The 18,653-nt window shown below is 42.1% G+C and overlaps 1 protein-coding gene across 2 annotated transcripts in view; it reads left to right on the top strand.

Moving 5' to 3' along the window:
- Positions 1-18,653, top strand: part of SORT1 (sortilin 1) — a 55,913-nt gene that overhangs the window by 16,471 nt on the left and 20,789 nt on the right. For both annotated transcript variants that reach the window (XM_082227067.1, XM_082227068.1), the window contains exons 2-5: positions 8,658-8,717; positions 10,290-10,363; positions 12,964-13,066; positions 13,984-14,148. In XM_082227067.1, the coding sequence (XP_082083193.1) occupies positions 8,658-8,717; positions 10,290-10,363; positions 12,964-13,066; positions 13,984-14,148 (402 nt within the window). The remainder of the gene's footprint in view (positions 1-8,657; positions 8,718-10,289; positions 10,364-12,963; positions 13,067-13,983; positions 14,149-18,653) is intronic.

Genomic DNA, 18,653 nt, shown 5'->3' on the forward strand with positions numbered 1-18,653 from the left:
TGTTTATATTCCTCCAAGAAAATATGTTGATAGAACTTCATTGGAAAACCAGATAGTGTAGTTCTATTTGTTCTGTTTGTTTGTGCCCTCACTGTTTGTTTGTGCTTCTTGGCTTCTTCAGTGGAGTAGCCAACATTGTTGAGCTTTTGTTAAAGTTTTAGGGGCAGGCTTTGGTTTGGAAGGCGAAGGAACCTCAGTTTATTGAGTACTTTCAACGCTTTTCTATAATTTTTGCCCCCCTTGGCTACGTCCATCATCACACATCATTTAATTACAATAATAGGATACATACAATGGAAGACACTTTATTATAGAGATTGTTTTCAGTATTTGAATATTGGGATGTTTGCTATTTCCTTTCTTCTTATTGTACACCCACATAAATGCATATTTCCATAGTCTCTCCTTGCCTGTCTCTTGGTTGTGTGATGGAGAGCTGATTACTCTCAAAGTGGTAGTGATTATTTACCCTGACAGCAAAGTAATATGTTGGAAGTTAGTTGGCGGTGGACTGGACAAAGTATTAAAACTTCCAGTACTGTTGGGAATCATCTTTGAGGGAAAATTAGTTCCTGTGTGGAATGCCTTTTAACCTTTTAATAAAATTTAAGGTGCATATTTGCACATCAACATACTCCACATTGTTATTTGTCAGTAACTGAAAAACAAATAGTTAAAAATAAAATTCAGTATGATGAATAATCAATTATTACCAATATATTCTATTATATATATGCTTTATAGGGGTTAGTTAAAGACATCTTCTAATCCAAATTAAATATGTTAAATAATAAAAAATATGTGGGCTTGATTATAAATAGAACAACTACTTTCCTATATCATGAATAAATGCAACCTATTCCCTTCTGTGAGATTTCTAATTCTTTAAGATGGTTACCAAGTTCCAGCAGTATAACATCTGTAAACCTTTCACTAGCTTTAGTGCTTAAAGTTAATTTTATTATGCTTAATTGTTTCCCAAGTTTCATTAACAGACCCATCTTACTAGGTCCCCAAGTGCTTTACATGACTTTGCCTCTATGTGGAGTGTTTTCATGAGTGTGGTGAGGCAACAGCACAATCTATACCGTGGGTATTCTCCAAGTCTTGATTGAAAATAGCCTTTGAGGCAGACAGTGAGATGTGAATTGTGCTTAATGTATTTTTCCATCCGTCTAACTTGTTGGCTTTCAGAAAAACATGGTCAGAAGCCTGCTGAATCGATTACTAGAACTGGAGACTCCTGGATCACTTAAGTATCTGGAATTGCCAATACCACTAAATTGTAAAAAATAAATAAAGGTGCTATGCTCTCAGCTGACTCCCATCTTGTTTGGGAACATATGGATTTGACAGCTCTTGAAAATATAATTGGGGAGACCTCACATGTCCTTAACTGCCCAGTTGATTTCTTGCGTATCAAACTTAGGTCCGAAGCTTCCCTAATTTGTTTTCGAATGTTGCCAACAGGACTGACAGAACCATCTGCCTTCCATTTAATTAATTAATTAAATTTGTATACCGCCCTTTACCTTTAGATCTCAGGGCGGCTCACAACATGAAATTGTTCATGGCACAACACTCCTGATAACATACCTGTAGGGTCAGATAATATCTGTTAGGAAAGTCAGCGAGTGCTCTGAGATGTGATTGATCCACTGTTGCCCCTCTGTAATTACGTCTGGCAGGAGCTTGTTTTTCCAGATTTGTGGGGATAATTTGGCACTGGTCGCCTCCAGACTGTATTTTGTGGGAGATTCTGTCACATACCAGATTTGCTCAGTTAAAGTAGACTAAATAATAATAATAATAATAATAATAATAATAATAATAATTTATTATTTATACCCCGCCCATCTGGCTGGGCCTCCCCAGCCACTCTGGGCGGCTTCCATAAAAACCAAAAATACAGTAAAATATCACACGTTAAAAACTTCCCTGAACAGGGCTGCCTTAAGATGTCTCCTGAATGTCAGGTAGTTGTTTATCGCTTTGACATCTGCTGGAAGGGTGTTCCACAGGGCGGGCGCCACTACCGAGAAGGCCCTCTGCCTGGTTCCCTGTAGCTTTGCTTCTCGCAATGAGGGAACCGCCAGAAGGCCCTCGGCGCTGGACCTCAGCGTCCGGGCAGACTGATGGGGGTGGAGACGCTCCTTCAGGTATACTGGACCGAGGCCGTTTAGGGCTTTAAAGGTCAGCACCAACACTTTGAATTGTGCTCGGAAACGTACTGGGAGCCAATGCAGGTCTTTCAAGACCAGTGTTATATGGTCTCGGCGGCCGCTCCCAGTCACCAGTCTAGCTGCCGCATTCTGGATTAGTTGTAGTTTCCGAGTCACCTTCAAAGGTAGCCCCACGTAGAGTGCATTGCAGTAGTCCAAGTGCACTAGCACAACAAACCCACTTTAAAGAAAACTGAACTTTTTGTGATAAGGAGAGTGACAGAAAAAGGATAATGATCAATTAATGAGAAGTCATATTACCACCGCACAAACAAATCAGGGTGAAGTCTCATCATATACTGAATTCCATATAGCCTCCACGCAAACAAATCAGAATGAATATCCAATAAGGTGCAGATACTATATAACAGGTATATGCAAACTCCGGCCCTCCAGATGTTTGGGACTACAATTCCCATCATCCCTAGCTAACAGGACCAGTGGTCAGGGATGATGAGAATTGTAGTCCTAAACATCTGGAGGGCCGGAGTTTGCCTATGCCAGCTATATAACCTCTCTGTGCAAGTTTTGTGCAAACAAATCAGGATAAATTTTCAATAAACAGGTCATATGGAAATGACCATTGTTACCTATAAGTAATAGATTAGCATCCTAATTTATTATTGGAAATTTTTGATTGAAGCGTAGTGCAGAAATATTTTGAGTAAATGATACAAGAACTCAGTTTTCTTGTACTGACATATTTAATTTTTGAATTTATGAAGGGTAGATTAGTAAAAATATGGGAAGAAAAGAAACAGCCCTTTTAAATTGCAGTATTACATTCCAAGTGTTTAACTTGAACGTTTTGATAGACAAGCAATTTTCAGTTTGTCTGAAGGCAACTAGCCATTATAGCAAAGGCTAAGATCCCAGATTATTTGGACTGTAAAGTGGTGATGGACATTGAGTGTGAAAATATTGTTGAGTAACATGGGTATTGTTCCTGACATCACAGGAGACACACACTGCTAATGCTGCTTATGAATGTGTCTAAGTTATTGTGCAATTAATAAACATCCATTTTATCTTTATTCTTCTTTCTTGTTCCATTTCTTTCACCGAAAGCTCTTTCTTGGTTTGCCTGTGCTGCTGATTCTTAATTTTAACTCTGTCAGTAGTTTGACACTTCTCAGCATCGCTAAACATATCTCTGAACCAGATATGGTTTCGAATCATGGAAGTGCATTGACATTGCCCCTTCTGTGTCTTTATTGAAGGAGCAGTTTGTACACAAATAGTTCTTAGCAGCCTCTCCCTTCTTCAGACTAGTTACTAATTACAGCCATGTTTCCATAGCTAAGAAGGGTAATTTAACCCCCTAGCATCTAATGATCAGTTTCTCACTCAGTTCTGCTTTCATAGCTGATACAGTTTCCTTGCTTACCTCTTTCTTTTATTGCTGTTTGTGCGTAGCATATTACAGGATGCAGTTTTGGTAACCTTGCTCTGTACCTTGAAAGTAAAATAATTTCAGTAATCTGCAAGGAAGTCTGGCACATATCTGGCCCTGGCCATACAAGCGGACTCTGATTCACATGCTTTGTTTTGGGAAGTTTCCAGCCTTGCTGAAACTTGTTTGTGCCTCTTCTACCTCACTGTGTGGAGAAAGTGATGGCTGAATTGCTGTCCGACCTGGAGATATGAAGACTTGGTGGAAAACAAGGGAGGAATGGTTTTCTCTTCTCCTCCACCAACGGGCCAGAAATAGGACTAATGTAGAAAACAACATTCTGAAAGAGATGCTGGTTGAAATAATTTGGAAATAAGTGGTTTGGAATTATGGGTTGTTTCCAAAGGTTTCTTTCCTTCAGAGAGAGAATAAGCTGCAAATCTCCTTTGAGAGAAAGGGTAGGAAAGAAATTAAGGGTTGAACCCAACTTAAGTCATGCTCATAGCAGATCCATTGAAATCATTACAAACGGCTAACTTAGGTCCCTTGATTTTAATAGGTCTATTCTGAATTTGACATAGTTGGTTTCCACCGCAAATAAATATAATATATTTTGGACCCAAAATTCAAAGATAGCATATAACATTGCTACTGTGTGACCAAAGTAGAAAACATATGCTTTGTTAAATTAGTATACGGATACTTGCATATTGCGGTACGCCATAGTCTGAAACAAACTAGGACTTACTATGAATGAGGAACGTGCTGGTACACATTGCTTATATCACACACCCTCGTCCCTCCTCCTTTCTTTACCAACCCAGAAAGAAAGAAACTGTGTTGCATGTGGATCATGTGATCGGCTTAGTGCTACATGTGAATCAGGACTGTTGGTTTGTTTCCACACAAACCACAAGAGAAATTCAAGGCTTGTTTGTTTATTCTATGGCTTTCCATTATGGTTGAAAATGATCATTATCTCTCCAGCATCCCAGTTTGTCTGCAGAAAAATGGGGGTTAATATTGGATCTCCAGGGACATGCATCCAAGTGAAGTTGTTCCTTTGTCCTTGTCATAAAGGGAAAGTGTATGGTTAAACCTCATACCCAGTTGTCACTTCTCTTTGAAATAAAACACCGCAACAACTCTATGAGCTGAGGTACTGCATCACGTTGTACTTCTCCAACATGCATATTGATATCTAAGTTGTAAAATACCATTTAGAAAATATTCTAGAATCTTCCCACTGACATTTGATTTGGTACAAAAAAGAATAAACAGCACAAGCCTTGTAGATGTCAATTCGTATATTAAAATAATTGCTCGTGAAAGTAATGGTGCAGGTTTTTTTGAAAAGTCTCAATGTTGCTTGCCATCACACAGCCAATATATTCCACCAGTTTATCCATTGCCACTGTTCCAAGTCTTTAAACAGAATTCTCTCAATACTGAAGGATTAGGATCTTTCCAGTTCATAGTGATGGATAACTTAGCAGCTGCTATTAAATTCAAAACTAATGCTGTTCCTGAAGTTCAGAATATTTCAGATATCTCAATATTTAACAGGTTGCAAGGCAAGCTATTACTTGACTCCCAGTTTTATTTGTGTAAAACTTGAGCATGTGACCCTAGGGAAAGCATTTTTGAAAACACACTGTGGTCTGCAGTAGTTATTGTCTTTTCTCTTTTCCTCTGGGAACCAACAATTGCAACTGGATTCTTGAGCACGATAGCTCATCTTGTTTGCTTTCTAATCATTGTGACCTGGAAAAGCAGCATTTCTAGCACACATATTTTTTCATGATACGTTTTTGGCTGCTTTCACAGATCTGCACTGATATTGGAAGATTTTTAAGGTTAGCTCTAGTATATACTCCTAGTGATGCAGTTGGTAAGGCAGGGCTTGGTTGACCAGCCTTCTGTTTTCTAGTTTACAGCATTGTCTACACCCTGGCTAGCTTTTCAGACATCTTTTAACTGAATAACTTTCTAAAGAAATGCCTAAAACAGCTGATACTATAGTGATATTCTGTTATATTTTACTCCAAGAAGACCCATTTAGCTTAAATAGAACCCAATAAGGCATACATGTATGTACGAAATATTTTTTAATGTGATCCCATTGATATCCCAAGATGAAATTGTGCAGGTAGCTCTTAGAAATATTAAATAATCAATACAAATTATTGAAAAATTGTAATCATATAAATTTTTCAATACCTTGAAAAAATTTAAATTTTGTAACTTAAAATTAAAAATTAGAGTAAGTCCACCATGTGACATATTATATTAAAGTTCATGAAGTTCTGAAGAAATTGGTCTTTTTAGTTTTGACGCCTCTCAGTCGTGGGCTGAGCTGTTAAGGTTTTTGTCTAGTCCAGCAAGGCCAAAATTGTCATATTTTTGAAATTTCAAACCCTAGTAAATAAAAAAACGGGGTAAAAAAAAACAAACCAAAATTTTAGATTTAAACTTACGGTAGTTTTGATCATTCAACAAGTGTACAAAATATTAAGAAAATTAGATGACATGAAGTAAAAAAGTTGGATCACTGGAAATGGAATGACCCTGAACATTTTGGGTCCCAGGTGCTTGCTGAGCAGTGAACAAAGCACTGTGGCATTCACAGTACTGCAGGAAACTTTGAGCTTAATTTGAGGTGGCCTTTAAATTTCTAAGGTGTGGCCCTCTATGAAGATCTACGGTATTTTGCACTGTATTGCTTTCTGTGTTAACATTTGACACACATTGTGGTTGGTGTATCTCTTTGCAACCATAATAGCGTCTTCTGTGCTATTGTAATAACCTTACAGTGCAAGATTAATTGTGATTGAGACCCTATTAAGCAGGTGTTGGCACAGGTTTCAATGGATGTCAATTGTATAGGAACTTGGGCTTGAAGTACATGTTACATTATCATTAATTAAATGTTTATACTGCTGTATACCTGCAGGTCTCAGGGTGGTTCACAAAATAAAATTATAATATAAAAACACAAAATACGCAATCAAAATATAAACAGAAACAGCCAAATAACCCCCAACACATAAAAATAGTTTGTTTTTAAATTAAAAAGCACAATTAAAAAACAGTTTTTAAAATGTAAACACAGTTCTGTGATTTCTTTCATCTGTGTCTAGTGGTGTTTTATATATACATATATAAGGCTGCACCTGAGTAGAAAAGTGAGATGCCTAACTACTGTTCAGTGCAAAATTGCCCACTCCAAGCTGCTTCCCCCCCCCCCCCAGAGGAGTGGGGAAGGGAAACTATGGGGACTATTTCCCTTTTTGTCCTCTGCCTGAAAAAAGTAGTTCGGGAGAGGTGATTTCAAACTAAAAAAGGACAACAGTGGGGAGTGTTAAGCAGCACACCTTTCATGTGCTCAGACTGCCAGGCTCCTTTAGTTTTAAAAGCAAACAAACCATGAGGAAAGAATCTGTACTTGGCATACCATGTTGCTTGAGCCTTGGCTACATCATGACAGAATAATGCTGTTTGCTTTTGTACATGTGTCAAAGGTGCTTCATTAGTAAGTTCTGTTGAATCTTTTATCTATTCTCCATTGTTGTTATTTTAAACTTGAGTATTTTTTTACTTGCTGTGAAGGAAGCCTTAATTTAAATGTGTCATTCACCTACATTTAAGCAAAATCAAAATTTTGCAAAGTCAAAAAATAATACATGTGTGAAAAGAAATGACATTCTATTTTAGGGTAACTTATGCCTAATTAATGCCCTTCCACTGCATGGATATTTATGATTTGCTGGAGGCTCTAGGTGTCCAATAGAACTATGAGATGGAAGAAGGGTGTTCAAGCTTTTAAATGGCCCCAGGGTCTTGTCCAGGAGCTGTCAAGACTCTTTGGTGTGGTGTGACTCTGAACTCAGGCTTCTGGTTTAGCAATGCCATACAGATAGCATAGAATAAATAATCATGCTAGGCACCTTGAGTACACTGAAAGGACAGTGAGCTTCTCGTAACAGATATGTTGGAAGTAACAGGTGTTCTGCTTGTTTTGCTTTTAGGACAATGAGCCATTATGTGTTTTATATATGTAAACCACCATGTGATCTTTGGATGAAGGGCAGTACAGAAATTTAATAAATAAAATAATAATAATAATACAGTGGTACCTTGGGTTACATACGCTTCAGGTTACAGACACTTCAGGTTACAGACTCCGCTAATCCAGAAATAGTACCTCGGGTTAAGAACTTTGCTTCAGGATGAGAACAGAAATCGTGCTCCGGCGGCACGGCGGCAGCTGAAGGCCCCATTAGCTAAAGTGGTGCTTCAAGTTAAGAACTGTTTCAGGTTTAGAATGGACCTCCGGAATGAATCAAGTACTTAACCCGAGGTATCACTGTAATAGAAGAGTAACCAAAGTGATCAAAAGCTCCTGGTGGTAACATACTCAGGGATTTCCAATAATTGCATGGAATGGTTTGAGGAAGTCTCTACAAAACCATGAGGCTAGTGCTGCTTCCAGTTTCTCTCTTACACTGATAGCTACACCTTCATTGGTTACAGAGACCAAAATTATATACAGTACTATATTCTGCACCTCTTCCTTATTGCTTGACATGTCAGCTTGAGGGATTTTATTATGAACAGGATTGTGGGAGTCTATGGAGTCAGCAAAAATCCAGTGATATCCTGAGTAAAAGGACTGAAGATCCATATGGCAATATATTAAATGTCAGCAAGACACATCTAGGAGAGGTTATTTTGGGTCATTTCCTTGTGAGAATTTCATCCACTCAAACCCTTGCATAGGAAATTAAATCTGAACCATAGTAGTACAGAGATGCTGTTGGATCAGCTTCTGGGTTGTATGATGTGTTCCCCGAAGCTCAGTAAGCTATTATTTTTCAAATAGGGCACATATGAGGCAATGTGATTATAAAGATCCCGAATTTGTGTCCAGGAACTGCTTGTTACCATGATTAGAGTGAAGGGGAAATTGGGAGAGACTGTTTCCTTTCTGGCACTGGATGGAAGACTAGAGGACTGAATTATATTTCTAATTGCCTTTACAGCGTGTCTTCAATGATCTCAGCGGCTCAGTGACTCTATCCTGGATTGGTGACAGCACTGGGGTAAGTAATACAGATAGGTTGAACGGATTTTTAAATATTTATTTCAAAAGGAACAAAAGCACAACACATGAAATAATAATTCCTCCAAGTGCATGATTCAGTACTCCCAATAATGGATAGTTTTACTTCAATCCTCCCACATGGAAAAGTAGGGTTGTTCCTATTTGATGGGTCATGAATAATGATCCTCTTCAGATGTAGGTGTTGCAAACCATTTGGGTTCTTCTTTTAGCTATTACCTTCCTACTCATGGCCAAGGAAGAAGGGATACAGTGTAGGTGTTGTGTATATTGGGTGACTCACTCTGGATTTGGTAAGAAGTGTCTAACTGCCCATCCAGACTTGAGGTGAGAATTGCTACAATACTGAAGTCTTGACGAGGAGGAGGAAGTACTCACCGCCTCTTTCTTCACATCCGGCACAGAGAAATGCATCTCTCTTTGAAAGTGTAAGCAAGAACCAATGTTCCAGGCACACTGAAGAATTGCACTATATAGATATTGTTGGTTTCTGCTTCCCATTTCTGCCTCTTCTGCATCCTGTTGCATGGCTGATACCAGGTGTCAGTTGAGGGAGAAGGAAGCCTAATAGAACTAATATCTCAGCTGAACTGCCGGAGTGGTCCAGCTGTCCATCTCTTAAGACTCACCCCTGCCTCCATTTTTTTTTTTAAAGTAAACTATTTATCAGCAGACTTCCTCTTCTGGTTAGAGTTTAGCTGTTTCTGCTTCTTGCCTAATGGCTAACAGTGCAATGCCAGTCATGGCTACTCAGAAGTATTTCCTATTGAATTCATTGGGGCTTAATTCCAGGTAAATGGGGTTAGGATGGCAGTCTTAGAGAAACACGATAAGAGCAAGATAAAATTGGATTCGGAATCCAATTTTATGACAACGTGTGATAATTCCAAAATGCAATATGATGTGCCCTAATTTACCAGGTTTACCAGGCTGCTGATATACAAAGGGATTATGGTACAATTTTGGGCTAAAGTAACATCTTTTATTTTATATTGTTCTGTAGAGATTAGCTATTTTATATTGTTCTGAGAGATTAGCTATTAACTAAGAAACCTGTGTCAGGCCAATTATGTATACCAGGGATTAAGCAAGTTTTTCTCTCTTAGGGAAAAAACACCTTGACACTTCAAGCTAGGATGTCAAAGCACGGGTGACTTTGTTAAGAAGTAGCTTTTCTAAAATGTCATCAAACAGAATAAAAGAAGTTGCAAAGATAAGACATAGCATTAAAAAAAAACACCAAAATGAATTCTAGTGAATGTTGGTGTATTCAGCTGACCTTTATAAATCCTTCCCCACAAGTTTATAATGTTTCTGAAACATTTTTTAAAAATGTGTTGTGATTTGTACGTGTGATGAAATATGCATGACAGCAACCCAACATGCCAAAATAAACCCAATTAAAATCATAAACTTGTGTTAGCTCAGCGATGTACCCCCAAATATGTGAATTTGTCCTTATTGGGATGTGATGGTTACCTGGCTTTTAGACAGTGTGCGTGCTGGCTGTTGTTCTCAGACTATTGTTGCTAACAGGTTTCTCTCTTTCCAGGTTATTCTTGTGTTGACCACATTTCAGATACCTCTGGTAATCATGAGTTTCGGGCAGTCTAAGCTCTACAGAAGGTGAGAGCATTGTGTTGTGAATGTCTATGAATTGAAATGCACATTGTAATGAAGCCCAAGAGCTTGCTGTTGATTCTTATATATGAGGATTTGTGAGCAGCCTCACATTGCCTATGTACAGTGGTTAGGGACAGAGCTTTTAAACTAGTGATAGGTCACCCTCTTTACAAAGCCAGTGATGAACAACAGGTTGAATAAGTGGTCAGTGTTGCATCCTGAGGTCTATCCTGTCTTGGGGAGAGTCTAACTTTCTGACATGTAAAGAGGCACAAGCTGACCAAAAGCCCAGGAGCAATCATGGAGGGATTTGCTGGTTTAATAATAAGTCATATACTAAGTGGTGTATTCTTTGTCAGAGGTAGTTATCTCTGCCTTTTAAACAATGGATATGGTACTTTATTATCTAGCTTGCCTTAAGGGACTGTAAGTAAGCCATCCCCCTTCTGCTGGCCTGTTGGAAATCCTACAGGAGTAAGCTCCTTACTGACTGCTGCTACTGGTGTCAAGAAGCTTGAGAGGGTTTGAAAAGCTCACCTCTCTTATCTTTCCCCATGCTTCCTGTTGGGATAGAGCTTGTGTGAACCACAGTCCAAACTGCACTTTCTTTAGGTGTGGTTCCTTGCCAGACAGAAGCCAGACAGATGTTTCCTTCCTTGTTTCTTTGGTGTGGCTGAGCTTCTCTTTTTTAGCAGCTGGAGAAAATCAGTTGCACCACAGACAGCAAGTCTTAAGAGCAATTCCCTTTGGCTAGGAGTAGCATCTGCTAAGAGTGGTGTGCAGTGGTGGCACCCTTTTCCCAGGCGCATTGGGAAAGGTAAAGGGCAGCTGAGAAGTTCAGGCACTCACCAAATTTTGCTGCCCATTTCGACAGCTGGAATAGGCTTACAAGTGACCCTGCTTAAAAAATGGCTCACATATGCAAAGTGTGACAAATTTAAAATGCCAGGTATCCTGAGAAAGAGAACTGGGAAAAACTCTAGCCTTTGTTATTAGTTTAGAAAAAATTTAGGCACTCTTTGCCATGTGCAGGTCTCTAACTCGAGGCTTCTGAAAGTGTAGGGATAGCATGGCTGGGTAGAGTTAGTCTTGCAAGAGGCCAAGACTTCTTATGGGAGTCTTGGCTGGTTACATGTGGAACTCGTAGGGTTAGTGTGTACATTACGGCTACTATATAGAGCAAGGAGCTTCACACTGAACAAGTCCCTCCCTTGGAATATTTACCTGGCCCTGCCTTTGTTTTCTTCTGGATGCCAGGCGAAGTCCATCCTGCCCTCTTGGGTGTTCCCTGGCACATGATTACTTTCACTAGTGTTTCCTCCTTTTAGACTGAATGCTGTTTTGTGGATTTTTAGTAACTGGCTGTCGATAAACAAGCAACTTTCTCTGCTGAGGGGCTTCCCTTTAATAAATGATCACCCTTGCACCTCCATTGATTCCCTGGCTTTGAAGCTGGAAGTGCTTTACATCACTACCTCAGACGCGTTCCTGTTTAACTCTCTTACAAGTTGCCAGAGAGCTGTAAACATGGGCAGCTGGCCCTGGGGAGATGGTTTACAAACCAAAGTTCAAGGAGGAAGTGCAGGTGTCCATTTTGAGGAGTTGTATTAAAACATTCAATATAAAGTGAGTAGGGAAAGTAATAGGTTACCTTAAAAAACAGAGCATAAGCAGCAATGTTCTAGCTAATTAAAGACCAAGTACCTTTTTCAGCTTCAGCTAGTATGCTAGGTATGGCTGTTCTGGGACAGGGATAGCTTGGCCACAGTGGTGCATGATTTGGTAACCTCTGGACTGCACTATTGCAGTGCACTGCATGTGGGCATACCCCAGAGGTGGGTTTGGAAATTACAGCTAGTGCAGCCCAGCTTTTGGGCAGAACAGCTCTGCACTAGTGTATTACAACAGTGCTGAAAGCCCTGTACTGGCCACCAGTACATTTTCCAGCTAGGTACAAGATACTATTTTTTAGTGTACATAGCCTTAAATGGCCTAGTACCAGGTTACTTTAAGAACTGCCTTGTGCACCAGCCAGATCACTGTGATCATCTGAAGAAGCTGTCCTGCCTGTTTCACAGGTATCCTGTATTAGTTTTTACATGTTCAGATGTTGCTACTATGGTAGGGTTGCCATACATCTGGAATATCCCAGACATACCTGGAACACTGCAGGCGGAAGCAGGGTCCAGGCAGAAAATCCGGGGTATGGCAACCCATATCAGCATTGTTGTTTTTGCGATTTTCCCGAAGCTCAACAATTTTTGTGCCTAGATTTTTACTTTATGAAATATGGCAAGCCCACAGTATGGTACTATGGTCCTGGTGTTTGGGTGAAAAATTCTTTAAAAATCTCAACAACTTTGCGAGTGTCAGAAACTTTACTACAAACATAGGCTCACCACATTATTGAAACAAAGGTTACGAGGGCTGTTAAGTGACCTTCACAGGGTGACCATAAAATGGTTTGGTTCCTTCTATCATTTTTTTGGTGTGTTCTATTGTTTTAAGAGGCCTCCAGACACAAATGGCTGCATCTGCAAAACTATCCTGTACTGAGGAGCTTTTACACTTACAATGTCTTTTTTTTTTTTTTTGCACTGTAGTGAAGACTATGGGAAAACTTTCGTAGACATTACGGATCTCATTAACAACACTTTCATCCGGACAGAATTTGGAATGGCCATTGGACCAGAAAATTCGGGGAAGGTAGGATGTGGGCTTTGTTCCTATTTCTCCGGCTGCTTAACAAGTTTACAGGTTGCACAATATAGCCTAGTTGTCCATATCATATCATATCATATCATATCTATGGAATACAGATTTCTGCCACAAAATCTCTACCTACCTACCTATCCACCCTACTCTCCGCTGACTTGCTATATGAACTTGAGAAATAGCATCCTGCTTGATGCTTCCTGGTTGCATGTTGGAGCCATTACCTGCTTTTTCCAGTTTACCTGATTGTAGATTAAATCAAACTGTTACAGTACCTACGTAATCACACAGTGTTCTAGGCATGGCTGCGTGATTTTCACAAAGTCTCGTCTTCAGAGTAGCTCAGTTTCCTTGGCAGAACATTCTGTAGTGCACTTTACAAAGTTTGATCCTAAAGCAGGTTGCATAAGACATATTTCTAATAGTCAAATGGTTGGTGGTGGTTTATAGGGTTTCTACTACTTTTTCTGGACTCGTTACTTTGCTGCCGAAACAGAAATAATGTTTACACCAACATTATTGGTTTTATTCAGGTCATCACTGTTTCCTTTGGTCTTTATGGGTTTGGTTTATTCCCACATGATTTCCAGATGGATGTGAGAAAAAATGTTACATCCTTTTAGATTGTATTAAAAAAATTAATGGAGTTCAGCTAAGCACTCATATCCTAGTGAAGCAGTCCCTTTGCACTAATTTGCGCAGCAAACTTGCACAAGGAGCATAAGCACAAGACACACTAAGGGTTAGTGAGGATTTCTGTTCTCCCACACAGTTGGGATTTTTATTCTGGTTTCTGCCAACTTCAAAACTGCAATGTTTCAAATAGCTTCAGGTGACTTCTTTATTTGTGATAAACTAGAAGCACAGATATGTTGAGAAGGGACACTGATCTTTATTTTTCTGACTAGGTGATACTGACGGGGGACAGACCTAGACCATACCATACAGGAAGAATATTTCGATCATCTGATTTTGCTAAGAACTTCCAGTTGACAGATATTCCTTTCCATCCTTCAACTCAAATAATTTATCACCCTCAGAATTCTGATCTGTTGTTGGCCCTCAGTATTGAGGTAAGGATTTGGGAAGAATAGAGCTGTTGGTTCACTTATTCACTGGTATAATTTAGGCACTGAATCTAGGCTCCAAGAAGCCATTTAGGGCTCCTCCAGACATCCTTTTTATTATGCATTCATGATGATTTGGACTTACAATGGTATTGGGGCTGTTATTCCCGATCCCACTTTCAGTACTGTTTAAACCTGAAAAAGTTCTAGAGTGGGTACACTGCTTCATTTTCAGCTTATCCCATAATGTCCTGTTGAAATCCTTGTAACCTTTTATACCGCAAATGTTTTGCTTTAGTTTTTGTCCTGCTTTTGTGGTACTGTAGTGCAAGAGTACTGCTCCAAACAGCAATAATGGTGTAGAACAACTAATAAAGTGGAATGATGGATGGTCCAGTATCAATCCACCACAATTATTGCATCAGTGACATGTTGCAGAATTCACCAACTAAAAAGCTCCAGTCTGGAGAGACTCTTAATGTATGTTTGGGTGGGTGGGCAGGAGGGCTTGGCTCTTGCGTGACCCCTTGTGGTAATAATTGGCAGCGTCATAGTTCCTGTCTCATCAATACAGCAATTGTATGGTCATAGTTACTGCTTTGCCCTAAGTGTTGTGTTACATAATGAAAGTGTGTGGTATATTTTAAATGAAACTCATTGCATTGGTTGCATGAAGTTCTTTTCTAACAGGACTATGAGATTCTGTATATAGGTGAATCAAGCTGCTTTAAGAGATACAGTCTGACTCAGTGGTAGAACTGAAGTACGGAAGCCTCAGCTGGTCAAGAAACTGTGTCCAGACTGTTACTGCCTTCTGTTGTGTTTCTGGACCCAATTATCCCCATTATCAAAGTGTTGATAATGAACTTTAAAGTCCTAAATGATTTGACACTAGGATGTTTAAAAGATTGTCCTCTCCCATATGAGCTTTCCTGCCCTTAAAATCTTTTATGGAGGTTCTCTTCCATGTCTCACCAACATCTGAGTTGTGCTTGGCTGTTGTCAGGGAACTGACATCGGAGGAAAGGGAAGTGGTAAGGCTCCCAGAGACTGGGAGAGAGTCAACAGCCAAAGCAGGGACCAGCAGGGGGAGCGCGGGGTCTCTGGAGGAGGATCTCAGTAATGCTGAGAGAGACGCAGCAGCCCAGGCAGGAAGCAGCAGGGGAGAGAAAGGGGTGAGAGACACTTCGAGCGAAAATAGCGGGGAGGTGTCAGAAGCAACTGCAGGGAGACCCATGCTGCGCCGGAAGCTGCCACGTCGTGAGTCCAGGAGACGCGTTTCCGTTAAGGAACTTCTTTGCTGGAAGCGCTTCCGCAGACAGCCACTGTCAGACTCTACTAGTGACTAGAGCAGACATGTCTGAGGAGCTCTGTCACACACAGAGGTTTGTGGGGTCGCACAAACTCTGAAGGGGCACAATTTTAAGCACAAGCAGCTAACCATCCCCTGACAGCAGTCTGACAGTCTCTGTACGCTGCCTGTGCAGGAGAAAGCATCATGAGCAACCCAGTCGGAACCGGAGACGCAGGGGTTGGAGCTGGTCCAAGCTTGGAAGAAAGGTATCAAGCTCTGGAGGTCCAACTTGCGCTGCAGACGGCGAGGCTCGAGGAGAGAAGGGCTCAGGATGCTGACAAAAAGGGGAGAACCACTCAGTTCCCCAGAAAGGTACCAGGATTGGTGCAGAAGTTTTGGGGGGACCCCAAGGATTACCATGCCTTTAGGACTGAGATGCAATATGCTCTGAATGTGCAGTTTGATGAGTTCCCTGATGAGGAATCGCGAGTTGCGTTCGTAATTGGGCATCTTGAGAAGGGGGCGCGGGACTGGGTTCGACCCCTGATGGCAACGCACAACGATATCCTAAAGGACACTATGAAATTCTTTCGTGCAATGGATATCATGTTTTCCAGCGATATTGAGGAAGGGTTGGTACGCAGACAGCTAATGGCTTGCAAGCAGGGAAGCAGATCTGTCCGTGAGTACTGGACTGAATTTACCATGCTGATTCACAGATTGGGGTGGGATTTATCGGCGGCACCCATTCAGATGCTATTTGAAGAAGGTCTTTCTTCAGCTGTGAAAGACGAGCTGGCCAGGAGCCCCAGGGCGGGGTCTATGGATCAGCTGACCAAATCTGCGCTGACCATTGGAGCGCGCCAGGAGGCAAGAGCCTTGGAGAGGCGGGAAGGGAGAGGGGAACGTTGGAAGGAGTTACGCATTCCAGACATTCCTGAGCCAGCTTTCCCGCCGGCAGAGCCGATGGAAATCGGAACAGCCCGCGCGCGCGCAGTTTCAAAGCCCAGTGAGGGGGCGAAGAAGGAGGGAAAGGGAGCCCGGAAATGCTATCTCTGCCAACAGCCAGGCCACTTTGCCAGAGTCTGCCCCCAGAGGAAGGAATGGCAAGGGATGGTGGGAGCTGTTGAGGGGGAAGAGCAGGGAGAAACGGAGCAGGTAAAAGCCAACGCCTGGTTGCCAGCAGGGCACTGCAGCCAGGCCAAAGAGCAGTGAAAGTGCCCCTTCCCCAAGTGCCAGTGCCAGAAGCTCCTCGACCTGCTCTAGTGATTGAAGTGTCGCTAGAGCTGCAAAATGGACACCCCCTAAAAATAAAGGCGCTGTTGGACTCAGGCAGCTCCTGCAATTTCATGAGCAAGGAGTTTGCTGCTGAACACCAGATACAGACTATCCCTTTAAGCAACCCCCTGCAGGTGACCACGATTGATGGCAGGGAACTGTTGGGAGGAGGCGTCAGCTTGCAGACCGTCCCAATGATAATGAGGGTGGCAAGGCACACAGAACTGATAGCGTTTAATGTGGCCACCTTGGGAGGCGCTCCCATTATTTTGGGAATGAGCTGGCTAGCCCTACATGATCCGCTGGTGGGCTGGCATCAAAGAGTGGTTTCCTTCGGTTCCGCACACTGCTTAGAACACTGCAGGGCGGAAAAGGGGTCAGCAGGGGCCCAAGCCACCCTAGCAGGGACGGAAGTGATGGAGAAGGGGAAGGTGCCACCACAGTATGCTGATCTCAGCGACGTGTTCAGCGAGAAGGAAGCGGACCAACTACCCCCGCATAGGCCCTTTGATTGCCAGATCAATTTACTCCCTGGAGCACAGCTTCCTGTAGGCAAGTTGTATGCCATGTCAGACAGGGAGATGCAGGAGTTGCGAGCGTTCATTGACAAGAACCTGAAGAGAGGCTTCATCAGAGAGTCCAAGGCAGCGGGGGGTAGCCCAGTGTTTTTTGTGGATAAAAAAAACACGGACAAGCCGAGGCTGGTATGTGACTTTCGGGCCCTAAATGCAGTGACAGAGCCGGCGGCTTTTCCTATGCCCAGGATTGATGATATTTTGACCAGGGTGCGAAAAGGAAAGATTTTTACAAAGCTGGACCTAAGGGGGGCGTACAACCTGATACGTATAAGGAAAGGGGATGAATGGAAGACCACCATGTTCACCCCTTTGGGGGCATTTGAATATCTCGTTATGCCTTTTGGATTACAAACAGGCTCCGCGTGTTTTCAAGCCTTTATGAACCATGTACTGGGGCCTTTGCTCTACAAGAATTGCGTGGCCTTCTTAGATGACGTGTTGGTGTATTCGGAGAATGAGGAGCAACATGTGAGAGACGTCAGAGAAGTGTTGAGCAGGCTGCAAGCCAACAGACTGTGGGTGAAACTGGAAAAGTGTCAGTTTCATACCAAGGAGGTGGAATTCCTGGGGTACCGCTTGTCAGACAAGGGGTTGGCCATGGACCCCGGCAAGGTTCAAGCGGTGCTGGAATGGAAAACACCCAAGACCAAGAAGGATGTGCAGAGGTTCCTAGGGTTTGGAAACTTTTATCGTAAGTTCATCCGAAACTTCGCCCACCTGACGGCGCCCATCAGGGACTGTCTCAGCAGCAAAAAGAAGTTTGTTTGGACGGGGGAGGCGGAGCGAGTGTTTGAGGAACTGAAAAGGGCCTTCGCCTCTGACGAACAACTTCTACATGTGGATTTACAAAAAAAGCTGAGGGTCGAAACAGACGCTTCGGACAGAGCCATAGGGGCGGTGCTTCTTCTGCAGCCGGGGAAGGAGGGGTCAGAGTGGCGACCGTGTGCCTTCTTTTCGCGAAAGCTGAACAAATCTGAGAGAAACTACACGGTGCACGACCGGGAACTTCTTGCGATTTATGAGGCCTTCCGGAGATGGAGGCATCTACTAATTGGTGCACAACAGAAGGTGCAAGTGTGCACGGACCATAAGAATCTAGAGTATTGGAGAACTGCGCGAGTGCTCAACCAAAGGCAGTTGAGATGGGCCCAGGAGTTCTCCAAATTTAACTTTGAGATTTGTTACGTACCAGGCCCGGAGAACGTTAGGGCGGACGCTCTCTCACGCAAACCTGAATATTTGGAGGGAGAGGGTGCACCCGAAGAGACCCATGTTATTCCCGAGGACCGCTGGGTGTGTGGGGCGGCTTTGGTGGGGCAAAGGGAACTGGTAGAGGGAACGGTGCAGGATGAATACGCCCA

The sequence above is a fragment of the Podarcis vaucheri genome, assembly GCF_965113315.1.
Source record: "Podarcis vaucheri genome assembly, chromosome: 6".
NCBI classification, from domain to species: Eukaryota; Metazoa; Chordata; class Lepidosauria; order Squamata; family Lacertidae; genus Podarcis; species Podarcis vaucheri.